This window comes from Cyanistes caeruleus, unplaced genomic scaffold (assembly GCF_971803275.1).
Source record: "Cyanistes caeruleus unplaced genomic scaffold, bCyaCae1.hap1.1 HAP1_SCAFFOLD_174, whole genome shotgun sequence".
NCBI lineage: Eukaryota > Metazoa > Chordata > Aves > Passeriformes > Paridae > Cyanistes > Cyanistes caeruleus.
Window position 1 is genome coordinate 37,245 of NW_028255962.1, and position 27,023 is coordinate 64,267.

The 27,023-nt window shown below is 48.9% G+C and overlaps 2 protein-coding genes across 3 annotated transcripts; one reads left to right on the forward strand and one right to left on the reverse strand.

Annotated features, from left to right (window-relative positions):
- Nucleotides 1–1,961: 1,961 nt before the first annotated feature.
- Nucleotides 1,962–18,439, forward strand: LOC147645774 (uncharacterized). 2 transcript variants are annotated; one of them, XM_086874244.1, is made up of 15 exons: nucleotides 1,962–2,273; nucleotides 3,939–3,976; nucleotides 4,420–4,551; nucleotides 6,443–6,787; nucleotides 7,234–7,323; nucleotides 7,723–7,894; nucleotides 9,365–9,428; nucleotides 10,125–10,173; nucleotides 10,552–10,664; nucleotides 11,257–11,374; nucleotides 11,798–11,897; nucleotides 12,362–12,558; nucleotides 13,909–14,046; nucleotides 15,163–15,292; nucleotides 16,946–18,439. In XM_086874244.1, exons 1-14 carry the CDS (start codon nucleotides 1,997–1,999, stop codon nucleotides 15,280–15,282), a joined length of 1,953 nt encoding a protein of 650 aa, XP_086730370.1. In that variant the 5' UTR covers nucleotides 1,962–1,996; the 3' UTR covers nucleotides 15,283–15,292; nucleotides 16,946–18,439. The 2 variants fall into 2 exon arrangements, with proteins under 2 accessions (XP_086730370.1, XP_086730369.1); XM_086874243.1 differs by lacking the exon at nucleotides 16,946–18,439 and adding an exon at nucleotides 6,036–6,170 and having other exon boundaries at nucleotides 15,163–15,350.
- On the reverse strand, nucleotides 16,723–27,023 carry LOC111943223 (uncharacterized). The gene is made up of 2 exons (XM_086874247.1): nucleotides 26,873–27,023; nucleotides 16,723–17,916 (listed from the first exon to the last, which is right to left on the reverse strand). The coding sequence occupies exon 2, from the start codon at nucleotides 17,882–17,884 to the stop codon at nucleotides 17,144–17,146; it is 741 nt and encodes a 246-aa protein (XP_086730373.1). The 5' UTR covers nucleotides 17,885–17,916; nucleotides 26,873–27,023; the 3' UTR covers nucleotides 16,723–17,143.

Genomic DNA, 27,023 nt, shown 5'->3' on the forward strand with positions numbered 1-27,023 from the left:
CCCAGTGACACCCAGCACCCCCAAATTCCCTCCCAGTTTCCACCAGGGTCCCTGAAACCTCATCCCATCCTCCCCAACATTCTTCAAAACCCTCCTCAGCCATTCTAGGCATCTGAATCTTTTTCCCAGTTTAAACCAGTCTATCTCAAACTCCCTCCCAGTTCCTCCCAGCACAGCCCAATCCCCCTCTGGGCCCCCCCAGTGCCTCCCCCGCTGCCCCCGGCGCTGTGGGGGCCGGGCCGTGCCCCAGTGCCGGCTCAGGGGGTGCTCCAGGCTGCCGTGCTCCACCTGGCAGCTGGAGCTGAGCCCGCATTGCCGGGGGCGGTTTCCAGCAGCACCAGGAGCTGCTGGCTCCAGTCCCCGCTGGGGAGCACGGCAGTGGCCAGCACGTGGCCCGAGAGCTGCTGCTGGCCCTGGGAGCAGCTCAGCTGGATGTGGGCAGGGGAGAAATCCATCAGGGAGCAGAGCAGGTGGCCGGGGCCGGGCTGGGAGCTGGAGGGCACCAGCGAGATGGGGGAACTGGGAGAGAGTGGAGAGGAGTGGTGTGGCATTGGGAGGGACTGGGAATGGACAGGGAGGGACTGGGGTGGCACTGAAGAGATGAGAGTGGATACTGGGACACTGGAAGAGAGTGTGGAGGTCTGGGAGTAAAGTAGGAATGAACTCGGAGTAGGCTGGGAATAGGCTAAAAAGGAGTGGGAAGGACACTGGGGCCTCTGGGCGGGACTGCGGTGGCACTGGGAGGGACTGTGGTGTCACTGGGCGGGACTGTGGTGGCACTGGGAGGGACTGTGGTGGCACTGGGCGGGACTGTGGTGGCACTGGGAGGGACTGGGAATGAAGTGCGCGGCACTGAGAGGCCGAGTCCGGCGCGGGGCTCTCGGCTCTGTGGATCTGCCCGGCAACTGATGAGTCATCAGAAAGACGCGCTCTGATTGGCTGAAAGGCGGCAGATCCACGGAGGGGAGAGATGGACAAGAGGAGGCACTTGGTGTGACTGGGATGGACTGGGAGAGCCACGGGAGCCATTGGGAGGGACAAGGGGCCCCGGGGATGGGCACAAGGAAGGCTGAGGGCTCTGGGGTGATTCCCCTTCAGCTCCCTTTGAACACCCAGCAGTCACTAACATATGTATTTCTTTCATATTCAAGCTGCATTTAAGCTTCTCTTTTACTCTCTTATCCACATTTTTGGTTTTTTCGCTTTTATCTCCTTTAATCCCGTCAGCACCAGTAGGATGTGGATGGAGTCTTGGGGTGGGTGTGGGATGAACTGAGGATCCAGCAGAGAAGGGCAAGGCAGAGGGGAGAGAACTCAGCCAACCCTTCTCCTGCTCTCTCCTACTCCAGGCTCCAGCTGAAGCAAGTCAGACTGGAAAGGATCCCACAGATGCTGTGTTCTCCTCCCTCTGAGCTCGGCTGGGGATCCTCAGCTTCAGCCTGGTGCAGTGGCTGAGATTCATTAATTTGAGTTTTTTGGCTAATGCACTAAATTGAAGAGGTTTATTATTACTTAATCATCTTTCACCTTTGCCAAGTTCTGCTGCACTGTGTCTGCTTTTCACTCAATAGACTGCTAGCTCACCTACACATATGTGCTTCTTATGATAATATTTAGATTCATAGCTTACTCTATAAAATCACACAATTACAGTTGAAAACTCTCCACCATCTCACTCAATGCAGTTTCTTATTTACTTCTGGCATATTCTTACTTGCAGCTATAGGAACATAAGCTTATGAATTCTCGAGTCAATGTCTGTGAACCTTTAGCATTGCATGAACCCAAGCTCCTTCCAAGGCTGTCAATCAAACCCTTCAGTATCTGTGGAAGTTTCTGTCTTTCCATTTCCCACAGCCCAGCAAAGGATTTGTGACACTTTGTGACAGAGGAGAAGCTCCCAGGCAATTTTGTGTTTGCTGTAGGGAAGGTTGGGTTGCTCTGCATCAATTCCCAGAGCAGCGCAGAGCATTGGCTTTGTGATGTCAGGGCATGGATGCCACCTTGTCGTGGTGACATCCCAAGGTTGCCTTGGTGCACGGAAGGCCTCAGGGTCAGAGCAGCTCTTGGGCTTGCACAGTGCAGGAGCATCCTCCTGCTTGAGGCGTTTGTCAGTGGGCAGCTGCACACTGACAGGAGCCTTGTTTGTTTTTGTGGTGGAGCAGAGTGTGCAAACTGGCACAGCAGTGCTACAGTGATGGAGCAGCTCGCTGTTGCCGTTTGCACCATTTATGTCATCGGCTACTCCGGCTATTACCTGACCAACCTGGCACGTAAGTAGAGGTTTTCCCTGGCTGGAACCTGAGCTGGCTTTTGTAGGTCTCCCTGCTCTTCCTTAGTGACCGGGTTGCTATTGAAACAGAAAGACCATGAGGATGCCCCTGGTTTGGTCAAGCTCCTGTCAACACCTTCAGCAAAACACAGGGTGTCTGTAGCCAGGGGGCTGCGGGCAGCATTTGCAGGGCTTCTGTTCCCTCCACGGGAGAGCCTGTGGCAGCAGAGTCTGGCATTTCCTCACTTTGCTGGCTCAATCTCTTGGGGTGACTTTACTTTTAAGATAGCTCTGAGAGCTCGGGAAGTTGAAACTGCTGGAGGCTGATGGGAGTTTTTTCTCCTGACTAATTCCTGGCCATGGGTGAGAATTGGCAGTGGTTTTAACTATTGAGAAGTGAGATCAACCTGTGAACAGCACCTTAAGATGTGAGGCCGGGAATTTCTTGCTCTCTTTGGTTTCTGGCTTCTGACGAGGTCACAGGGCTCTGTCTCGGCCTCCTCCCCCCCTCCAGGCCGGACAAGGCTGCAGAGGGCGGGGTGGGGGGAGAAACGGAGCCGGCCGGCCTGACTTGGTTTGCAGTTTCTGCCACTGAACTGAAACCTGACACCATCAACATCTGCAGCTTTAGCAAGATTTTAACTCTTTTACTGCCTGCATGAGACTTGCAGATTAATCCTTTTTTTCCAGAGAGAGAGAGAGAGGGAGTGATCAACCATCAACCCATCAAAGAGAGTGAAGAAAAAAATTAAATTGAGAGGGGGAAGAGAAAGAAGGAGATGCTTTAATAAGCTGAAATATTTTTCTGTTAAAGCTATGGAGATGGACAGTAGTGTTCTGAATAAAAACTCCAATAATTCATGACAGAGTATATTGGGAGGAATGGAGTGTTTCCAAGTGTGGATTTTGAGCAAATGATGAAGTAGTTGTGACACTGAGAGATGCTGGAAGAGAGGGGGAGAAGTAATAGTTGAAGATTTGTGGCTATTAAGAAGCAAAAAGAGAAAGCTTCTGTTTCCAGGAGGGCTCACAAAAACAGATAAAGGGAACTTTTGCCTTTGAATAACTCATTCATAAAAATGACATCCCTAGACTCATGACCCATAACACACCTCAGAGTGATGGGAAATGGGAGGAGGCAACTGATGGCAGATTTCAGGGCAGCTGGCATCAGAGAAATAGAAAGCTATGAAGAAAAATCTTTTTCTTGTGAAAAACTCCATAGATAGCAGAAGAAGACTTCTGTTTCTCTACAAAGACTGATGAAAAGACTCTAGCAGGAATTGGGACTGTTGTAAACACCAAAGATCCAAAGTTTTTTGTCTCTATGTTGTCATGTAAACAAGGGAATGGTTGGGTAGTGGGGGAGAAAAGGTTTGTTCTGGAAGTTTTATTCTGGTTTCTTATTCTTGTAGTTTTTGTTAATCAACTTTCTGTATTCCATTTAAGTTTTAAGCCTGTTTTGCTCTTGTTCTAATCCATATCTCACAGCAAGAAATAAGTAAGTTTTCTAGTGATTTTTTAGTTGCTGCTTTAAGCCACACCAGTCAAGCAGGACACCTTTGAAAATGCAGACTGGGAGATCTTCTCAGATGCTGCTCTAAATAGACCATGGTTCTCTCCAGTTTTCTCAAAGAATTTGGTTCCTTTTCCTTGCCCACTGCAGGTCATCTGAGCCGTGTGTTCAGAGGTGCCGATCCTGAGGTGAGTCAGAAAGGAACATTTGATGTTCCTGGTGTTTCAGAATTGTGCAGGGAACTGTGAGCTTGGCCTGTGGCAGTAGAGTGCAGAGGGCCAGCTGGGTGGGCTGAAAGAAGATCCATTTCCATGTTTACAACAGCAATAGCAAAGGCATTGTTGGCTATTTCCTAATTTTCCATTGCAGAGCTTTAAAAGAACTCAAAGCTCAGATTTGCAGAGAGAACGTTGATTGCTGATAGTAGCCAGGGTGAACTCTCTAATTCAGAACTATTTGCAGCCTGGCTGAATTAACCCATTTTAATTTAGTTGGAGAGACTTAGAATCCCATTGCTATCAAAGCTGATGATTTGTGCTTGGTAGAGCTGGTTGTAGAAATCGAGCTGAAGAGAAATAAGGTTCTAAATGATAGGGAGCTGCCTGTCCCTAACTCCACCATCTGTCCACAGAGCCCAGAAACAAGAGCAGACTCTGCTGTGGCTCCCTCTGCTCCTGGAGAAGAGGCCAAAGAGGAGCAAAATGAGCAAAAGGAGCACGAGCCTCCAGCTGTGGTCACAGCCCAGCCTGACCATGCCCAGACAGTAAGTGCCAGTGCTGGGTGCTGCTGTCTTTAGTGCAAGGCAGAGCTGCAAGTTTCTGAGCAGCCAGCACTTGCTGTTGCTGGCTGAGGATGCTGAGTGCTGGAGTCCTGCCAGCACCCAGCCATTCCCCCATCCCGTGGCAGCTGGAAATTGGGCTTTGAGCCGTCGTGCTGAGGCCCCAAAGTGCTGCTGCCTGCGGGTGAGCAGCTGGCTGCTTGGCTCAGGGAAGCTCTGTCTCTTGGCTTCTGCCAAGCCATGGCCAAGGGCTCACACGGCATTTCTGGGGCTCACAGGGCTTGCTTTGTTTGCTGTCCCTTTTTGGAAACCTCTGGATGACCTGGAGAAGTGTTCTGCAGTTTTCTGGAGTAATTCTTCACTTCTGCAGAGTCTTTTAGGCCACCTGTCTTTTGGCTTTTGATAAGCTGCAAGGAGATGTTTGTGTTGTCCATGAAGCTGTGGCCAGCCATTCTTGTCCTGTGTGGCCAAAGAAACAAACTGTGTAGTTCTGAACCCTTCTTCTGAGGCAAAATCCACAAGTGGCAAGTTTCTCTTGATACGTTTTGTGGTGAAGTCTGCAGCTTTGGAAACTGCATTGGGGCCTAGTGTGGGGGCAAAGCTGCAAGTCCTTGAGTGCTGTCTTGTGTTGCTAAGAACCCCTTTAGAGATGGTTGTTTTTTCTCCTTAGAGCTGTTTTCCTCCTCCTGCCTCTTCTGTCCTGACACTCCCTGTTTAACCTCTAAATTTCTGCCTGTCCTAGTGAGGTGGGACAATTCCATGCTTTAGGTGGTTTTTGCTGACTTTGGTCATACATGCATTACATGACCCATGGCTTCCTTCATTGGCATCCCCAGGGGTGTGTCAATTAATTTGTTGATGGGGCCTTTTGAGGATCTCTGTCAGTGCCACTCAGAATTCTCAGCTGACAAAAGAGGGAGGAGAAACACCTTGGTCCTCTTCCATATCCTGAGGTGGCCATAGAGGCTCTCTGACCTGCAGCAGAGGATCCAATTGCACACATCCTTGTCTCCTGAATGAGCAGGATTTCTAACAAGAGTGTAGATGTCAGAGGGGCAGGAGTGGCAGGGCAGGCCTGAAAAGAACATGAACTCCAGCAGTGTCTCTCCCAAGGGCTGAGCTCACCCAGGAAGCCCCTGCAGAGCCAGGATGGAGCTGTGGGACAGGGCTGGCTGTCAGTCACTAGGGAGAGACAAGCAGGACACAGCAGAAGGGGAGGGAGGCCCTTGAGAAATGCCCCACATTTCCTGTCAGCTGCCCAAGAGTCTGTTGGAGATTCAGTGCCAGATGGGCCCTGATTGCACTGCCAGGGTCACTTTGGAATCTGTGCTTCCCCACGGGCAGAGAACAAGGCAGGAGAGCAGCAGCACAGAGCTTTGGGAACGTGGGAGCCCATCAGTCTTTGAGTCTTGGCCCACAAAAATGTTGGATGAGAAGTTGAAGCCCATCTTCTCTTGCTTTCTCTGCAGGTCCATCCAGAGAAAGAGCAGGAGCAGATTGTTTTATCAGGACAGCCGTGCCAGCCTGAGGGAGAGCTGTTCCCAGCCCAAGAGCAGGAAGAGCAGCTGGGGCAGCAGGTGGAAGAGGTACTGGAGAATGGCCAGGTAAGCCTGACTCAGCAGGGGACAGAGTGAAGGGCAGGAAGAGGGGCATAAAACGCAGCTCTTGGGACTGAGCAGGCCACGAGTGCCAGAGGCCCTGAAAGCAAAGAGCCTCTGCAGAGATCAGCAGCGGGACAGGAGGTTACAGTGGAAGCAGAGGTGGGTAGGGAAGTAGAAAGAAGTGACTGAATGAGTGTGATTTTGAGGCTGAAACTGAGGAAGAAGCTGAGCCTGATGGCAGCTCCCAGGCACTTGCTCTCCATTTGTGTGTACAGAACATCGAGGCAGAGCCCCAGGCAGAGCTGCCTGAAGCTCCGAGGGCCATCATGGCAGTGAAGAGGAGGCACGAGGAGGACAGGAGAAACACCCAGGAGGAGATGACACTCCATCAGCAGAGAGGAAATCAAGAAAACCAGGTGAGTGAAAGAGTGGCAGACACTCCACTCACAGAAATTCCTCTCTGTCGTTCTTCACAGGCCTCCGATGAGGAGCTTCTGGCAGAGCTGCAGGAAGCTGAGGCTAGGATCAGGGCAAGGGAGAACAGGCTGGAGGAAGAAAGGAGAATCATCGAAGAGAAATTAGATCTCCTCACTCAGCACCAAGAGGCTCTAGAAAATCGAGTGAGTGAAAGAGCGATAGGCACAGCAGTCACTGCAGTCTGGTGCTTTCTGCCCTTCTTGCCTTTCCTCTGCAGAGCAGCAGGGGGCTGGGCTGATGCCTCTCAGTGCCATCCTGCTGTAGTGTCTATCCCAGCTGCTTGGAAGGACATTTCCTGCTGTGCTCAATCTCAGCTGCTGCCCTGGACAGTGGCACCAGTCATTTGCCCCTTTTGCCAGCACTCATCTCAAGGGATTCCTGCTGGCCTGCTCCTGCTCTCCTTGTTTCTTCAGGGCTTTTTGCAAGTGAACACAGTCCCCCAGACAGATTTGGAATACAAGCTGCAAGCTGTCTGTATGCCTTGGTGAATCTGCTGCTGTCCTGCTCTTTCCCTTTGCTCACAGTCAATGAGCCTTGGCACACAGGGACAAGCTGTGGTCTCTGACTGCTTTGTTCTCTTTGACTTGAGGTGGACGTGTTGATATCTCACCTGGCAGCCTGCGAAGGCTTCCAGCAAATGCCGGCTGATGAAGAGCCCCAAGGTCGGCGGGAGGCACAGGTACTGTCCCAAGCACAAGTGCTGCAGGCTGAGCACCTTCTGAAGATGGTGCAGGAAAAGAGGACTGAGGGGGAGGAGCTCCAACATTAGAACAAGGAGCTGCAAATGTGTCTGCAGCCCTTGGAGGGGGAAAGGGATCCGTGGGAGGAAGTGCAATGGTCGTTGTTGCAGTCATCCTTCAGAAAATCCAGGAAAATGGAATATGAAACTGGCCATCAACTTGATTAAAACCAACCTTGGGTTTTGACCATTTGGTTCCAGAAGTGGGCATCCAAAAAATCCAGTTGATGAGCTTTGCATGTGGCTAACAGCAACTTCCTAAGGGCTTGCATTTGAAAAGGGAACTCGGGGTAATCTCTGCCAGCCAGCTTCCTGACACAAACTCCTTTCTTCTCGCAGATCTACACAGGCTCTTCCATTCAATCTGCTGCAGCAGCAGCAGCAGCAGCATCTAAAGGAGCCTTTGTTGCCCAAGCTGAGCAGTGGAGCCAGGGCAGTTTGTCCATTTCCAGCAGTGACACATCTGCTGCTCAGCTCCAGGAGAGCCAGGGAGACTTCGTGGAGCAACTGAGTACGTCTGGTGTATTTCTTGTCTGAGGGACAGTGTATTGTGTGCACGTGCCAGCAGAGCTGTAGCAAATGATCCTCCTCACTTTGGTGTCCCAGAGACATTTAGGACTCCCCACAGGAACTGCTGTGCTCTGAGGCAGCGAGAGAGCGCTCTGGCTGTTCCTGCTGCCTCTGAGGGCAGCTTGGACTGGCTCAGCTTTGCCTGGCATTCCCTTGCCACTAAAGGCAGAAGCAGGAATTGTTCTTGGATCAGCAGAAGGCTGTGGCCTAGCAAATTATCATTGCAAGTCCTGTGTGCTAGTGGCCAAACTGAACAGAATATTTGATTCCTAGATTCTCCTTAGACTCCAGACTTCCCACCGCTTGTCAGAACCAAAAGACTTCAGAGATATTGATTGGATTTGGGGTTTTGTCTTTTTGTTGTGGTTCCGTTTTTAGTTTTCAGTTTTTATCCTTGTTTGGTTTTGCATTTAGGGGTTTTTGCTTTTTCTCCATCCTGAAAGAGCTGTTCTGCCCCAGGTGTCTTACTGGTGTCATTTTTAGGACTGTTCTTATTGCCTCTACTACATCTACAAGGTTTTTGTGAGAATGCTGTATTTTTGTCAGTGAGGACTCCTTTGCAAGAACATCAGGTGACAGCAGAAACAGAGAGCAAGAGATGTTTTCATTGGGCCCACACTGAAGAAACAGATATTTGTATAACAATCTGTAATTAATATCCCAGTTTTATTTTTATAAAGATGTGTCCAAGAGACACATCCACGTGGTGTGATCAGATAAAACAGCACTGCAGGCATTTCTCAGGAGCGAGCCTGCAGCCCCTGTGCTGTGTATTCCTCAGATCCATGGCACTTTTTCATCCCTGATTCCCAGCCATTCCCATGACTCTTAGAATCCTACCTATTGGCCCAAGCCCTGCTCAGATCAGTCTCTGGGAAAACACATCAAGCCCTTTGTGATTCTGCAGCACAACCCATTTAATCTGCTTCTTGCCCATAACAGCTGCCAGTGCTGTGCTCTCAGAAAAGACCTGGTGGGGCTGAGAAAAGATCCCAGCTGATTTGGTGTCTACCTTCACCTGCTGGCACACAAAAGGGCCTTGATCTGCACCTGGCTGTGTCTGATCTCCAAGGCAATGCTGTTGTGTCCTGAACGGGGGCCACAGCTTGTCAGGGGCTCAGGCTGGCTGTGTCTTCTTGCCATTGCTTGTCAGTGCTCATGCTTGGCCTTTGCCAGCCTTGTGCTGTGCCCTGCTGTGCTCTCTGCGCTTCATTTCCTTCCAAGGACTGGACAAAATCAGTCTCTCTGCTGCCCATTTGTACTGCACAACTGCCTGTCTTGTTGCTGCTGTGCTTGCTGCCCAGCTGACCACAGAGGGTTCAGAGCCCCAGACAGCGGGGCTGCCTTTGGCATCTCCTGCAAGTTCGGATCTCTGCCTGAAAGTCAGCATCTTGCATTTTGTTTCCCTCAGGGAGAATGGTGAACAAGGAAAATCCCGTCACAAAATACATCGAACTGGAAAGTCTTGGCAGCGGGTGAGTCCAACCACAGTCACTTCTACACAGCCATGGGCCAGGTGTTTCCCTGGGGGAATATCCATCAAGTGAGAAGTCAGACAAGTTGTCCACATGTTTAGACAGCGGACTTAGTCTGCCCCATCTCTCAGTACTGGCCAGAATTTGTCAAGTGTGCTCAGAAGGCATTGTCAAAGACATCTCCATGCTGCCAAGGTCTTGCCTGCAGCAAGGAACAGAACCTGGGAAATCTGCTTGTCTCTCAAGTGTGGGACAGCTCAGGATTCATTTCCTTCGCATTTTTGGATGTCTCCAAATCATCTGGCCACACTAATGAAAGGAGAAGAATCTTGCTTGCCTGAAAGCACAACCTACCCCCAATGAGAGCTGTCAGATAACAGTTCTCAGGAACATTTCTCTCCAAGAGTTTGCTAAAGGAAATACTCCGTGCTCAGGATTAGAATTGCACAGTTTAGAAGCTGATAGCCGAGATGAAGGAATAAGCTGCCTTTTGGAGCTGAGGCAGTAAAGCCCAAGGCTTCAGGAACAGGCCCAGTGCCCAGGCACTTGAGGGGAAAATGCATCATCTGCCTTCTGGCAGACCCCTCCTGCAACCTGCAGCTTTTAGGCATTTACAGCAGAGCTCTCCTGTCTGGACTGGCTTCCACTGCAAGATCTAAATGGCTTCTCCTTTCTTTGCTGCTGTTTTGTTTCTAGGGGTTTTGGAGAGGTTTCCAGAGCACTTGACATTGCAACAGGAGGAGAGGTAAATGTCAACAGCCCCTGCAGCCTCTGCTGCTCTCCAGGCCTTTCCCCACTGCTGACAGCTGTGGCTGGAGCTTTGAGTAGAGCTGTGCTGAAAAGGCACAAGAAGCACAGACTGGAGCCAGCCTGCAAATTGCACTTGGAACAGGCTTTGTGGACAAGGCAAATCGCCAGTGGCCACATGTCCTGTAACTGACCCCCAAGGGAGCAGAGAAATGGGCTGTTGGAATATCACTTCCTAATTACTCCAGTGATGAGGTCTAATCACAAGGCACTTTGGCACAGCTTGGCTGTGCCATTCCAAAATCACTTGCTCCATGTGTGTTGTGGTCTCATGCTACCAATTTTCTCAAATTACTCCTTTTCAATGTCATTTGAGGTGGCCATAAAGAAAATAAATGTGCAAGGAATGAGTAGGAAGATACTAACCATGAATGAAATCAGGATCATGGAGAGTAATAGGAGTCCCAGGGTGGTGAATTACTTAGCCAGGTGAGTGGTCACGGTCCTATCCCTTGAATGTTTGTTTACATACTACAAGCATGAGAGCTTAAAATCCCACTTTGGTCAGTGGCAGGAAATAGAGCTGTTAATGATTATTTCTCTACTTATCTCCAATGGATGGGAAGAGACTGCATTTTGTCTGCATGAATCCACCCTGGCAAATGCAGACTGAAAATGGTTCAAAAACCTGCATCAGCCCTATCTTAAGAATTCAATACCTTCTAAGTTCATTGCCTCCACAGTTCTTTGGGCTTGAGTTTTTCAAGTTTCTTAAATGCTGATGAACCATCCAAGAGAGGATTGCCCTTGCATTGTTGCCCCTCTTTTCCATTGCTGTGCATGCCAGGAAGACTAGGTGCTTATTTCCAGAAATGCCATGCATGACAGGTTTTTTATCTGGGTTCTTCCTAAACTGCCTTTCTCCTTGAGACAGCACAGACTGCAAACACTGCACAGCCTAGAGGCAATGTCTATGCCTTTTCCTCTGCCCTTGTCTCCAAGGGACCCAGAAACAAGACTCAAGCAAAAAACCAACCTAGGCGTGCATGTTCACCTGCATGGCCTTGTTTCCTTTTTTCAGCTACCTTGTGCATGAGGAACTCTGGCTGGTGATGGAGTACATGGACGGAGGCACTCTGAGAGATCTCATCGATGAGATTCAAATGTCTGAAGGAGAGATTGCAGCTGTCAGTCGGGAGGTCAGGGATCCCATCTGTGCTTCCAAGGCCTTGAGCTGCATTGTCTGGGAAACAGGGGCTCAGAACAGGAGTGATTTCATGGGCCAGGCTTGGTTTCTGTGCTGCTGCTCGGCTATGGGCAAGCAAGAGCATCTCAAGGGAACTGTTTGCCAGTGCCCCTACACTCACTGGACTCACTTCCTGTACTCTTATCCCCTGCTCTTGTATTCTATCTCTGTCTCTTGCATTGGCATTTGCAGTTCTCCACTGAGAAAGGCGCTGCTCTGCTACTGTGGGAGCAGCAGGCTCTTGCTCTCAATGGCGCTGTGTTCTGCCATTCCTCCCCATTCCCCTGCAAAGGGAACCTTCCACAGCTGTTTCCTTTCTTGTGCGATGAACTCACAGCACTACTTTTTGCCCCCCTGGTTCTCTTTTCTCTCTCAGTGCCTGCAAGGACTGGATTTTCTTCACTCCAACCACGTGATCCATCGAGATGTCAAGAGCAACAACATCCTTCTCAGAACCGACGGCTCTGTCAAGCTGGGTCAGTGTATTCTTGCTCAGCTTCAGCCTTCCAGGAATGGGGGGTGTGGGGCTGCTTTCAGTGACTGCCAGCTCCCCAAAAATGCTGCTGCTGGCAGTGCAGGGGTCCCCCCTGCTGTGGGCTGAAGGCACAGTTGCAGGGTGCACACAGCTATGACAAGGAACCACAAGCAGCCAAGAGTGCTATTGCTCTGTGTGTGTCTGTGTGTGTTCCTTCCAGAGGGAGGGAGCTGCAATCTAAACCTTCAGGGGAACAAAAGGCACTGCTGGAGGAAGTGTAAGAAATGGGGGGATGTTTGAAGTAGCCAATTCATATTTCCTTGGCTAAAGCCCTAAGGAAACAGAGCAGGGAGTGTTGTCCAGGAAATTCAAGTGCACATTCTCAAACTTCCACTGGGGAATTCTCTGGCTTGGTTTCCTAATTGAGAGTATTAAAATTAAAAGAGTATTTTGCTTTCTCCTCAGCTGATTTTGGCCTTTCTGCTCAGCTCACCCCTGAGCAAAATCAGCGGTGCTCGGTGACCGGGACTCCTTGGTGGATGGCACCTGAAGTGGTGAAGCGTCAACCATATGGCCCCAAAGTGGACGTGTGGTCTTTTGGAATTGTGGCAATTGAAATGGCCGAACAAAAAACTCCTTATGACAGTTTCACTGCTCGATCGGTAAGGAGCAAATACTCTCTGATCCCGCTGTCTTTCTCACCTATCCTGTGTTCTCTGCTCACTGCACAAAATCCCATGGCCATCTGCTGGAAGTACTTCCACCAAGGCCCCTTCTACAAATGGCCCTGCAGCACATCAGCATCTGCTGGAGCTTTGGTTGCAGCACTGGGGGAACTCAAGCCTTACCTCGCCCAAACCATCTCCATTCTCAGGCAGCATTTTGCTTTGCCTTACAAGTCGTTCCAGCTCTTTTGGCTGTGTAGATGGCCCCAAGAATAGGAAACAAGCATCTCAGAGCTGCTGTTATCTTTCCAGAAACGAAGCAAAGGAACTCAAACCAAACCAAGTTTCTAAAACAGTGCTTTTGAGAGAAGAAGTGCAGCCCCATTCTTCTCACAGGGAAACTTGCCTGAAACCTGGAGATGAGGCTGTAAAGCCAGAGTCTCTTCTGCTTCTTGTGCAGTGCTGCTGAGACACTCAGTGACCACCTTCTTTCCTAACCCAAGCCACTTTCTCCATATCACCAAGCTGGAGCCTTGTGACGGGGAGAGCCTGCCAAAACCTCCTGTTTGTTTCCTGGCACTTTCTGGGATGGGCACAGCGTTAATGCATTGACTTGAGAATCCAACGAGCACAGGCTTACCACAGGGGTGACACTTCTGATTTCACCATGAATATTTTCCTTTTGCCACCTAAGGGAACCTGAAATTTTCAGAGTGCTGAGAGACAGAGCTGCAGGTGGCTCCTGTGTGCCCAAACAGGCATTTTCAACCCAATACATTTGTGGAGGCATCTTAATGTGTCTGTGTTGAAAATGAGATTCCAAAGGTTTGTTTCCTTCACTGAGGAACACCTGCTGCATTTCCTTTCTTTTCTTCCAATTACCATCATTTTCAAGAACAAGACAAAAAGCTGGATGAGTTTTGTTTTATTGCAGCTGTGCTTAAGGGACCAACAAGCACTGCAGAGATTCTTTTCATGTAAGAATCCTTGGAAATAGTACAGTTAGTTAGAATAGCAAAATCCCTCTTCCAAAAAGGCTGCCAAGCTGCTGGGAATCCTCCGAGAAGGAAACATGTATTTGCTGATGTAGTTGCCACTAACTAGAGCAGGCAATGAAATCAGCTGCCAAGGCAAGATCTGCTGGATGTTGGCAAAGCTGTGGCTTTGGGGCTTGGGTTTTTTCATGATACAGGAAAGTCGTCATCCAAATGCTACAGGAAAGTCATGTCTGCCTCTCTGCCAGGGCAAAAACTGCCACTGCAGAGTGGAGCTGGAACAATGGGCTCTGGGAGAGCAGTTCCAGTTGGGAAAGAAGCAGGTGGAGCCTTGTGTTTCCTTTTTCCCCAGGCTAAATTCCACATAGCCACAGAAGGGAGCCCACAGCTGCGGCAGCCCGAGCAATTCTCGCCTTTGCTGCGTGACTTCCTGAGCTGCTGCCTGCAGAAAGGCGAGGCGCAGCGCTGGTCTGCCAAGGAGCTGCTGCAGGTAAAATGCCAAAAGGGCTGCAGGTGAAACAGTGTCCCAGGGATGGGCTCCTCCTCCACTGAAATCCAAGGCATCAGATGAGCTCCCATCCTCCTCCCTTCCAACCTTGGTGCTGTTCAGCTGACAGTGGGGAGCAATCCTAGACTGGGCTGGGCTGGCAGGGAGTGCTGGGTTTTAGCGCTGGCTAAAATCACCAGGGCACTTACTCATTTCTTGCTGGGAGCTCTGGATTCGGAGAAGGGCAAAACAGGCTTCAAACTTCAAAGGAATAACAAATTTTATTATCAGGCCCACAAGAATAAGAAAGGTCTCACCTGTGCAGTGAAAGGGTTCAATCTCACCCAGGTCATGGCAGTCACGGTGTTGGATTTCAGGCTGTGCTGGGCCCCTCTCTCTGCCCGGGAGCCGCTGGGAGGGGAGGCTCGGCCTGGAGCCGTCGCTGCACGCTGGGGAGAGGGTTTAGTGTGGGCAAGATGTCAGCAGCCGTGGCCTGGCCCAGCCTGGGGCCGGGGTCCCGCAGCCTCCATCCCCCGCCCGGGAGCCGCTGGGCTCTGGCCCGGCCTCCCCCAGGAGCACAGGCCGTGGGCGAGCAGGGCCGGCCTCACCAGAGCTCCGTTACCTTCGGGCTCCGGAAGCAAAGAGGGCCAGTGCCCGGGCTGGTGGTTTTCAAAATGTGCATCATCACAGAGGCGCATCTCATTTCTAAATGGTGCAAAATGTTGTCAGTTCTCAGAACTAGCCAGCCATTGGCCTGTCTCAGGCACAGAGGAAGCTCCCAGCAGCTTCTCTCAAAGAAATCACTTCCGTGCGGGGTTTCTTACTTCTTTCCCTAAATGTCAATTCATCTCAAACTAACACACAGGGACATGGAAAGGTCATCTAGTCTGTGTCCTGCAATGAGCAGGGACATCTTTCAAGAGATCAGGATACTCACACCTCAGATATTTCCAGGGGTGGGCCACCTACCAGCTCTTGGGGCAACCTGTGCCACTCTTGCCCCATGCCCCTGACCTACTCTGACTCAATCCCCTTTCCATTTCAAAAGTATTCCCCTGCCTTTGAAGCTCTTAGCTTGGAAAATCATGCTTTCTTGTTGTTTTATTTTCCTTTCTGCAGCATCAATTTATAACATCGGCCATGCCTGGGTCCAGCTTGGCACCTCTCATCGTTGCCGTGAAGAAGTGGAAGGAGGAGGCAGGAACGCAACAATCAATTTATAAACTGTCTTCTCCATGAAAAACTTAGAGTAGGATTATAGAGTAGGATTGCAGAGTAGGATTGTAGAATAGGATTATAGAGTAGGATTGTAGTGCAGGATGGTAGTGTAGGTTTGTAGTGTAGGATTGTAGAGTAGGATTTTAAATAAAATTTCTAAAATCTCAACTCCTTTGGAACATTTCTTTCCTTCTGACCCTGTGAGAAAGCTCAACATTTCCTCCTGAATTGTCAGTTTTTTCTTAGAGGTGGAAAGTGACATTGATGGCTTCTTTGGTACAGTTTGTAAGGGGGGAAGGCTTCTCTTCATTCATCCTCTCCAGACCACACTGCCTTTGGAATATGGCCAACTGGACAAGTTTTGCCCAGCTGTGGCATTTCTATTTGAGGCAGAAACAGCAATGGAATTTGCAAGAAAAACCAAAGGAGGAGCGGTGCAACGCAAACATCCCGTGCAGATGCAGGCTGTGCAGATGTGACTCGAGAACATTTGGGTTCCTGCCACTTGGATTTGTATCCCTAAGAGAAATCTCTTTGGCTGGAGGAGAGTCTGGCTGAAGAGAGAAAGCAGAAAGAGCAGTGAGGGTGCTGTGCAAGGTCTCATGTGGTGCAGAGCTGTCAGCGCCTGTGAGGTGAGAGCGGGCCCGGCCTTGGCCAGGCTGGAGCCCCAGCAGAGCCCTGGCAGAGCCCGGAGAAGCCTGAGCCTCGGCACAGGCAGGCTGGAAGGAGGCCCTTGGAGCTGCAAGAGGCAGCAGCCTGGCCCTGGCTGCCTCTTGCTGGCCCCAGGCAAATCCTCCGCTCTCAGAGCCAAGCTGGCAGCTGGCTGCTCCTGAGGGGAAGCGGCGCCGTGCTGGGCACAGCACACACTGGTGCCATGGGCTGTCTGGAGTCTGCACAGGAGGAGAGAAAGGCAAAGAGCAGCCCAGGGCTGGTGCCCTGCCTGACCAGTGCTGCTCTTCTGCCGCCTGCCCTGGAACTCCTGGCAATGGTCAGCAGTGTGTGCAGCACTCTGGGCACAGGGGGAGGGAGCTGGGCTGCTCCGCAGGCTCCAGCACAGGGCAGTGTCCTTCAGGCACGGCATTTCTGCCAGGGGAACCGAGGCCAGCGTGAGGCACTGACAGCAAGTCAGGGCACATCTGCACGAGCCACTGCCTCACACAGCTCTGGGACCAAGCGCCTGCAATCCTGGAGCTCTGCACTGAGCCACAGCAAAGGTGTGAAATGCAAAGGGTTTTGCAGAAATATTCAGGGGCATCAGGCCAGCCTGCTTGGTGCTCTCTGGGGCACAGCAAGCACTGTGCAATGCAGCTCGGAGCTGCTGGCAGAGAGGGACTATGGGCATGTGCCTGAGGCTTGTTCTTGAGTAGTGATTTGGAAGGGAGCAGAAGGGTCTCAGCAGGCAATTTGTGTTTTCTTCATTAATTTCTGCATGGACGACACAATGTGGCATCACGCAGCAAGAGCACTTAGAAAACTTTTTTACTCTAAGTTTGTGTTGAATTCCAAATAAAGGAAGGAGAGGTGTTGGGAAGAACAACATGTTGAAGTGTAACAAATAGGGCTTGTGAATTCCATTACTTTTAACAATTTTCTGGGATTGAAAGTCAACAAATCAGCTTTCCCCAAGGAATTCCCATTGTTGATCTGTGTCTGAATGGATGTTCCTGCTCGTGTGTTCATCCAGGTGTCCAAAGGGAGCCAGGAAGATGTGGAGCCTCCCAGCCAGGTGTCTTCCCAACACGCATCACCAGGACCACGGATCACCAGGGCTCTGCCCAACGGGGGTCACTGGGGATCATCCAACGCCCATCCTCCCATGGGGGATGGAGCTGGAGCAGCGCACGAAGCTCTTCCCCCACTTGGGGCACTCGCAGGGCTTCCCTTAATGGTGACTCCGTTGGTGTTGGGTCAAGTTAGATCTCTGTGAGAAGCTCTTCCCACACTGGGGACACTCGTAGGGCCTCTCCCCAGTATGGATGCGCCGGTGGGCAGTGAGGATGGTGTTGCGGTTGAAGCTCTTCCCGCAGTCAGGGCAGCGGAAGGGCCTCTCATCTGTGTGAATCCGCTCATGTCTGATGAGAGTGGAACTGCGCTGAAACCTCTTCCCACACTCCGGACACTCGTAGGGCTTCTCCCCGGTGTGAACGAGCTGGTGTGTCCTCAGGGTGTCACTCCACCCAAAGCTCTTCCCACATTCCAAGCAGGTGTAGGGTCGTTCCCCTGTGTGGATCACCTGGTGCTTCCTAAGGCTGGAGCGGTCATTGAAGCTCTTCCCACATTTCCCACACTCGTAGGGCTTTTCCCCAGTGTGAATCACTTGGTGCCGCATGAGGCTGGAGCTCTGGCTGAAGCTCTTCCCACATTCCCCACACTCGCAGGGCTTTTCCCCAGTGTGAATCACCTGGTGCCGGATCAGGTAGGAACTCTTTCTGAAGCCCTTCCCACATTCCAAGCACTTGTAGGGCTTCTCCCCTCCATGAGGCTTCACCCCCAGCTCCGAGCTCTGGCTGGATCTCTGGCCACCTTCCTGGCACAGGGGGGATCTTTCCTCTTCACAGCTCTTTGGGCTGGGTTTGCAGCCCCTCCTCGTGTGGGATCTCTGGGGCTTTTCCTTCTCCTCCATCTGGCCTCCGTTTGGGAATGAAAAATCCTGGTCTGGGGAAAAAACAAGAGAAGAGTGTCTTGGGGTGGGGATTCTTTCTTGCCCAAGTTCATCGCAGGAAGTCATTGGGCATCTTGTGTCTGGAAGAACCTCCAGGACACCAAGATTCAGCACAAACATCCTCCAAACATCAAGACGTTACTATGGGGTTAAATGTTTCTGAAAATGCTTATTAAAATCATGTAGACGTAGGCCACAAGAATGCTTGGTATTGGGGATGATCTAGCAAGCTGAAATGTTTACGGTAACGGGAACTGGTACTTGGGGTCTCCAAGATACCCACCCAGAGATAAGAGTCATACATGTTCATACAAGGATGAGCTAACTCTCATGAAGCAATCTCGATAAAGTTAATGAAGCAATATTAATGAAGCAATATTGATAAGGTTGTTATAGTGATTACTGCTACAGCTGAAATTGTAGAAATATGTGCACTTTGGACAAAGACAATGGAGGTAGATTTGGGTTGCTGATACACCTAGTGCCCACGCACTTCAATAAAGCACCTGCATATAATCAATCTGTGATTATGTGTGTTCCTGAACGCTAACATTTTGGTGACCCAGATGGGACCCTGTGAGTGCTGCTGAGCGAGCTCACGACCCGATCACGCTCCAGCCGGCACCGAGGGATTCTCGGGAAGCCCATCCGGCCGCGACCGTCTGCGCTGCTCACAACGTCCCTCTGAGAGAGGTGAGGTGCTTTTCGGTCTGCTCTGGTGCCTGCCGATAAGACGCAGCCAAAGCTTCGCACGGTTGGGCTGGAGGAATTCCTGGTATTGCCCAGGCGCCGCCTGTCAGACAACTGCGAAAGCGTTGCAGGTTGGGCAGCAGTGGTGTGTGGTGTATTGTAACTGTAACATGGAGAAGCTTAAAGGGATTTGAGGTGGCAATGCCCCTGTACCACCTACTTCTCCTTTGGGGTGCTTATTAGCACATTGCAAACAGGGAAACTTTGGGCAAGATTTACCTAAAGTTGATTGATTATTGTAATACATGGTGGCCAGGATATGACCCGGACAGTGGGGAAAAGTGGCTGAGAAATGGATCTTTGCAGTAGAACACCATTTTACAGTTGATGTTGTTCTGTAAGCCCGAGGGAAAGTGGGATGAAGTTTCGTACGTTGATTTGTTTTTCTATTTGTGAGACAAGCCAGAATGGCAGGCTGAGTGTGGATTGATGGCAGTTAAGGCACGTGTGAGTGATAAATGTGAAGTCTGTGTAAAAGAAAAAGTTGTTTAGAGCACCTGGCATTAAAAGAAAGTTTGTGTTGGGGGAAAGAGATGGATGTTGATTTACAAGTGGTTTCAGCAGAACGAAAAGAACACAATTTTGTTTTGTCTGCCCCCACTTCACCCAATCCTATTTCACCTAACCCTATCTTGCCTAATCCCACTTCACCTTTCCCTCTTTATCCTCCTCTACCGCCTTCACCTGATCCTTCTTCTCCAGGAGATGATCCAAATCTAACCGTGATACAAGGAAATGTGAAAAATGCTGGGGAGGAAGATAGCAGTAGCGGGGGTGATGATAATAAATCAGCGACACCGGTATCCCATCGGACTCGGTCACAGCTTGCTCCAGTTCTGGGTAGAACGGGAAAAGATTTGGGCAGACAAAGGCGGACTGTGATTGCCCCCTTGAGACAAGGAGTAGCAGTAGAAGGGCTGATGTTTGTGGAAGTTCCTTTTTCACCCGCAGACTTGATAATTTGGAAACAATCAGCTGGAACTTAGAGAGAAAACCCTGATAAAGTAGCAGGGGTGGTAAAAATGATTATGAAAACTCAGATCCAGTTGGGGATGATATACAAGTAAAAGTGTAGAATTTAATGGACTCTACTGAGAAAGAGATGGTGCTTAGAGCAGCCAAGGAGAAGGTGAGAGAAGATCTCAGAACTGGGGTGCTGACGGCGACTTTAGATGAGAACTTTCCAACCGAGGATCCTGGGTGGGATCCCAATGCCTTTGGGGACATGCGGAGCCTGAAGAGATATCAAGAGTGGCTCCAGACAGGGGTTGGGAATGCTGTACCTAAGGCTATGAATTGGTCTAAATTGTATGAGGTAAGACAGGAAAAGAAAGAATCCCCTGCTGCATTTTTGGAAAGGCTTAAGGAGGCAGCAAGAAAGTACACAGATCTTCAACTAGAAACAGAACAGCGAATGTTCAGCTGGCATTCATTTTTCTTGGGCAGTCGCAGGATGATATTAGGAGAAAACTGCAGAAGTCAGAAGGAGAAGATACAAGGAATTTGAATCAATTACTTGAAGTGGCTTGGAAAGTATACAGTAACAGGGAAAAGGAAGCTAGTAAAAAGCAGCAGCAAAATCTTTTGGCAGTGATCCAAGGAAGAGAGAATCCAGGTTTCAGAGGATGCGGCAGAGGTGATCGTGGACTGGGGAGGGGCGGACTTGGCAGAGGACGAGGGGGATGGGTTTTGCCAAGATTGGGGTTAAATCAATGTGCTTCTAGTAGACAAGAGGGGCACTGGAAAAATGAATGTCCAAATCGGTTTAACCAGGGCAAGCAGTTCAAGCAGAATCAAAATGCTTCCAAATTAATGGTGCTGGGGGAGTACAACAGCTGACTAGAATCGGAACAAAAACCAACACAAGAACCTTTAGTAACTATACAATTGGGAGATAAAGAAGTAATATTTCTGGTGGATTCGGGGGCTACATAGTCTATGCTAAATGATCTAAAAGGGCAAGCAGGAGACAAAACAGCAACAATAGTTGGAGCCACAGGGAAGGAGGAGAATCGACCATTCCTGCAACCCCTGGATTTGTGTTTTGGAAACAAAGTGTTAACACATGAATTTTTAGATATGCCTCAGTGTCCAATTCCACTTTGAGGATGAGATTTATTAGCAAAACTTGATGCAGTGATAACTTTTGAAAACGGGGAGCTTTCAATGAAAATACCTGAATCAAAGACAGGACAAATCTTAATGATAAAAGAAAAACCAGACCCTGCTATCCCTCGGGAAGTAGAGGATGCAGTAATTCCCTCTCTATGGGAAACAGACATACCAGGAAAATCTAAGTTGGCACAACCAGGACATGTAGAATGAAAAGAAGGAGCAAAAGCTGTCCAGGTTAAACAGTATCCCATAAAGCCAGAAGCACGGCAAGGAATAGTAAAGATTACTGGAAAATTTTTGAAGTACCAAATTTTAGAAGAATGTGAATCAGAATTGAATACACCAATACTTCCAGTGAAGAAACCAAATGGTGAGTACAGACTAGTACAGGATTTGAGAGCAATAAATGGAATAACTAAAGATATTTACCCAGTGGTAGCTAATCCCTACACATTGTTGACATCTGTGAAAGAGAAATAGAAATGGTTTACTGTAATTGATTCAAAAGATGACTTTTTCTGCATACCACTTGACAAAGAAAGTAGGAAACTGTTTGCCTTTGAATGGGAAAATCCAGACAATGGAAGGAAAACTCAGCTCACCTGAACACGACTCCCACAAGGATACAAGAACAGTCCAACCCTATTTGGAAGCCAGCTGGCGAAGGAGCTGGAGATTTGGAACGAGAATGGGCAAGTACCAAGAGAACAATACCTGCTGTTACAGTATGTTGGTGATATACTGACAGCTACAGAAGAGAAAACAACCTGCATAAAGGTAACAATTGAAATTTTAAATCAGCTAGGAATGGGAGGATATAAGGTGTCTAAAGAAAAGGCACAAATTGCCCAGCAGACTGTGATTTACCTGGAATATGAAATCTCACAAGGGCAATGTAAGCTGGGTACTAATCGTATTCAAGCTCTTTGTGCTATTCCAGAACCCCAGAACCTGCATGAGCTGTGAGTTTTCCTTGGGACGACAGAGTGGTGCAGCCTATGGATCATGGACTATGGACTAATTGCAAAACCCCTGTATGAAGCCCAGAAGACACAACCGCTTACCTGGGGCAGACCACAGAAGGAGGCCTTCCTCAAACTGAAGGAGGCATTGACAACAGCTCCGGTGTTAGGATTGCCTGATTTGTCCAAAGATTTTCAGCTGTTTGTGCATGAAAGATCACACCCAGCACTGGGAGTGCTGACCCAACCTTTGGGAAGCTGGAAAAGGCCGGTAGGCTGCTTTTCCAAACAACTTGACAACGTGAGTGCCGGATGGCCTTCATGCCTGCGGGCGGCTGCAGCCACTGTGATGCTGATCCAAGAAGCCAGGAAACTCACGATGGGTAGAGACATAGATGTCTATGTGCCACACATGGTGACCACTGTCTTAGAACAAAAGGGGGGCCATTGGCTATCTCCAAGCAGGATGATGAAATTCCAGGCAATCCTAACCGAGCACGATGATTTCACATTAAAGACAGCTAAACCTTTGAATCCAGCTTTGTTCTTTACCAGCAAACACATCTGCCCAACGAGCAGAATTGGTTGGTTTAACCAGGGCATTAGAGATGAGTGAAGGGAACAAAGTAAATATCTGGACTGATTCAAAACACGCTTTTGGAGTGGTGCATGTACACGGGGCACTGGGGAAAGAAAGAGGACTGCTGTCTCCTCAAGGCACACACATCAAGATGCAGTCCTGCAATTAATAAAAGCAGTACAAAAGCCTGACCAAGTAGCAATCATACACTGTAAAGCTCACCAATCAGGAAGCTCCAAAATTCATGAGGGAAATCGGAAAGCAGACTGGACAGCCCGACAAGCTGCTCGAGAAGTGCAAACTGCAATGGCATTGATACCTTTAAAAACTAATGTATCTCAATTCAATTTACCCCCAGAACCAAAATATTCAATAGAGGATGAGAAATTGGGACACTCACTGAATGCACAGAAGAATTCAGAAGGGTGGTATGTGATTACACAGGGACAAGTAGTGGTACCCCCCTTGATAATGAGAGAAGTTCTACAAATTAAACATAACAAATGTCATTGGAGTGCAGAGACACTGGTGAAATTGTTAAAACAAAATTTAATTTCAGTACGGATGTTAACAATGGCAAAATCAGTAATGTCAAAATGTGAAATTTGCTTAAAGAACAATCCAGTGGCTAGATGACAGGCACAATTAGGGAAAATTCTGGTAGGAGTAGAACCAGGAGATTATTGGCAAGTAGATTTTGTAGAATTACCAAGAACTCAAGGATACAAACATCTACTGGTAGGGGTTGACACATTTTCAGGATGGCCAGAAGCTCTTCCCTGACACACAAATCAAGCAAAGGAGACAGTCAAGTGGTTACTGCAAGAAATCATTCCAAGATTTGGGGTGCCTCCAGGAATATCATCAGATAGGGGCCACATTTCACAGCCACAGTAGTGAGGGAGGTGAGTAGGTTACTGGGAATAGCTTGGCATCTCCATACACCATGGAGACCCCAATCCAGTGGATAGGTAGAGAGGATGAATCAGACATTGAAGAGGCAAATCAGCAAAAGATGCCAAGAGGCTAAATTGCAGTAGCCACAAGCTTTACCAATAGCACTGCTGAGGATTCAGATAAAGCCTAGAAGTGGGATGTCAGTCAGTCCTTATGAGATATTGGATGGGAAACCATATGAATGCCCTGAACCTAATCCAAATGTACATGTTACAGGGAAGCAAGAGGTGTAGAATTATGTTCTGTCTCTTGGAAAAGCTCGAGCTCGACTTCGGAGCACCCTTGTGTGGAACAGGCCGCTGACTCTTGAGAATCCAGTTCATGACATCCCCCCGGGAGATGAAGTGTACGGTAAAAGCTGGAAGGAAGAACCATTAAAAGAAAGGTGGAATGGACCCTGTCAGGTACTGTTAACTACCTTGACAGCAGTCAAAGGAGCTGGACTGGATCCCTGCATACATTACACCAGAGTGAAGAAGGTTTCCCCTGCACTGTGGACTGCACAAACTGTAGGGCCAACAAAGCTGCAGATAAAGCAGGTTTGATTGTTTCAAATGTCTAGGTTGCTAGTGACTGTAATGGTGATTATTTCATGGCCTTTAGTGCCATCAGTAGGAATCAATGTTACCTTGGGATGTGAAATGCAAAAGGATCAGCTGACAACTCTTCATTTTAGAATGAAGAGGGATGTGGGGGTGCAGCCAGAAACACAAGTGATAAAAGTCTCTAATACTATTCAGGCAGAAAATGGGATGACTGGATTAATTCAAGATTTGGCCAACATGCAAAACACCAGCAAAATAACTGCCTGTCTGACAATACCAAAGGCAGCAGGAGACACAATAAATTGGGGAATTATAACATCAAAATTTCCTGAAATACAAAAGAATAAAAATGAAAATGTGAGCTGTGTATTGCAAATAGATTACGAGTACCCAAATAAGACAGTGTTTGAAAATGCTGTGAAGCCAAAGTATTCATCTACATGGGATTGTCATGAAAATGGAGGAAAGTATGAACCAAAACTAGGCTGGTATGGGGGATTAGGGAATTATGGATGGTGTTATGAAAAGATAGCAACGGTTATTAAAGAAAAGATTCCAGTATTGAAGTGGAAGTGTGAAGGACAGGAAGGAAAAGATCGGGCTGAAGCTTGGGACAGTGCATGGTCAATGAGTGTGCTTCAGAAATTCCAATCTATGGCAGACACCCCTTGGTGCATTAAGTGGGAAGGCTCTGAAAATGAAACAGATCCAGGGGTATGGAACACTGCAACCAGCAATAGAATGGAGGCAGACAAAGTGAATTGGTGGGTATGGAACAAAACTTAGGACTATACTTCCGATGATGAAGAAATAAAACAAATGCCACCACTAGTGGTAGCTCTGTAAATTGGATGTGCCTGCAGAGGAATCAAACATAAACAAGGTGAAATAAATGACCAGATAGGACAAGTGATCCAAAAGGTAATATGTAGCAGAAGAACAATTCAGAGTCCAGGCCAATTTGGATGGGCAGCAAGCGATGGCACCTGGACAACACATTTGCCTGTAGGTAAAAAAGTAAAAGAGATTACTTTAGGCCTCCCCACCTTATGCCCAATTTGGAAAAGGTCCCCATTCAAGGGAGAGCATGAACTTCTGCAAATAAGGACTAGACGAGAAGTTCAGAAAAACAAAGCTGAAGATGAAGAAACATGGCAGGAACCCTCCAGTAGTGTAAAATCTGAGTGGGCTCTGGAATCCTTGTTTGGTCCAATAGCAAATTATAACAATAGAAAGATGTTGTACAAACTTACAGGCCAGGTAGAAAGATTGGCAAGAGTTACCAAAGAGGGATTTAGAGAGCTAAATGTACAATTACAAGCCACAACTAAAATGACCCTGCAAAACAGATTGGCTTTAGATATGTTATTGATGAAAGAACACAGAGTATGCGGGTACCTAAAAGGACAAATTGATCACTGCTGCATCCACATCCCAAATGGAACTGCAGATGTAGAACACAACATTAATCACTTAAAACAAATAGAACATGAAGCACAGAAAGAGAGGGAAGATCTGACCACAAGTTGGGTAGATACAAGTTTTGAAGGGTTAGGATGGAATGTGAGCTCATGGATCAAAACTATTCTTGAGAGTCTGATAATCCTACTGATTGTGTTCTCAGCAATCTGGTTAATCTGTGCAGTTCTGAAAGGAGAGATAAAGAAAAGAGTATCCTGGAACCAGAAGATAATAAAGGCGCTGACATGGGACAGAGATCCACATCTGCATTTGTCATCTCCAAGTCCTCCAGAGTGTAACAACGCTTACGACAACTGTGGATTCGAAGATGAACATCAAGTATAATCTCAGAAAAAGGACTGTATATAGTGAAAGCATTACACTTATTATAGTAAAGTGAAATATTTTCAAAGGGGGGAAATATGTTGCTATGGGGTTAAATGCTTCTGAAAATGTTTCTTAAAATCATGTAGAGGTAGGCCACAAGAATGCTTCGTATTAGGGATGGTCTAGGAAACTGAAATGTTTACGGTAACGGGAACTGGTACTTGGGGTCTCCAAGATACCCACCCAGAGATAAGAGTCATACATGTTCATACAAGGATGAGCTAACTCTCATGAAGCAATCTCGATAAAGTTAATGAAGCAATATTAATGAAGCAATATTGATAAGGTTGTTATAGTGATTACTGCTACAGCTGAAATTGTAGAAATATGTGCACTTTGGACAAAGACAATGGAGCTAGATTTGGGTTGCTGATACCCCCAGTTCCCCAACGCTTCAATAAAGCACCTGCATACAATCAGTCTGTGATTATGTGTGTTCCTGAACGCTAACAAAGACAGATCAAAAACTTCCAAAACACAAAAAATCTGACATCCCCCTCAAAATAGAAAGATGCAGCCCCTACAAAAAAAAAAAACTCCAACATTTAGCCCAATAAAGCTCAGAAAACACCAAGATTCAGCCCCGTGAAAATCGTGCATCTCCCTGCCCGGGCACTCGCTGCATGGGGGGTGAGGGGGGCAGTGAGGCCGGGCCGGAGCAGGGGGTGCCCGAGAGAGGCCCCGAGCCCGGCAGAAGCCCCTGCACAGCCATGCAAGTGGCTCCTGGCCGGACTCGGGGATCCCCCTGGCCATCCCCGCTGAAGCAGCCTGCTCCTGAGGGACTCTGGCCCCTGCGAGGGACCCCAGGCTGCAGCAGGACAAGGATTCCTGGCCCTCAGGGGGAGGCAGTGACATGACCTGACTGTGACCCCCATCCCTGTGCCTCTGGGCGGGCAGGGGGACGGAGAGGGGCAGAAAGTCAAGCCCGGGAAGGAGGGACAGCTGGGGGGAAGATGCATTTCCGTAAGAATTACTTCTCTTCTCATTTTCTTGTTCTAATACGTTTGGCAATAAATTCAATTAATTTCCCCAAGTCAGGTGTGCTGTGCCCGTGACCAAGGATTGAACTGTCCCCACCCTCATCCAGACCCCCGAGCCTTTCCTTGTGTGTTCTGCTCCCCGCCCGGGACAGGAAGGAGAGTCACAGAGTTTTGGCCTCGCTCCGGCATGCCCTGCTCCATCCCGGACTCACCCCCAGCTCGCAGCGCCCTCAGCTCCCGGGCACCCCGAGCTCCCGGCGCTTCAGCACAGCGGCGCTTCCTTGGCCTCCTGCCCGGGCCGGGCCCAGCGCCGGGGCCGCTCCTCAGCCCAGGGGGCCGAGAAATGGCCGAGCTCAGCCCAAG

Excerpts from the sequence above, each read along its gene's own strand:
- LOC147645774 (XM_086874243.1), top strand. The coding sequence starts at position 1,997 with ATGCCACCTTGTCGTGGTGACATCCCAAGGTTGCCTTGGTGCACGGAA. Across the intron at positions 7,895-9,364 it reads AGACTTCGTGGAGCAACTGA|GGAGAATGGTGAACAAGGAA; the intron begins GTACGTCTGGTG and ends TGTTTCCCTCAG. Across the intron at positions 10,665-11,256 it reads GTGGTGAATTACTTAGCCAG|CTACCTTGTGCATGAGGAAC; the intron begins GTGAGTGGTCAC and ends TCCTTTTTTCAG.
- LOC111943223 (XM_086874247.1), bottom strand. The coding sequence starts at position 17,884 with ATGGAGGAGAAGGAAAAGCCCCAGAGATCCCACACGAGGAGGGGCTGC.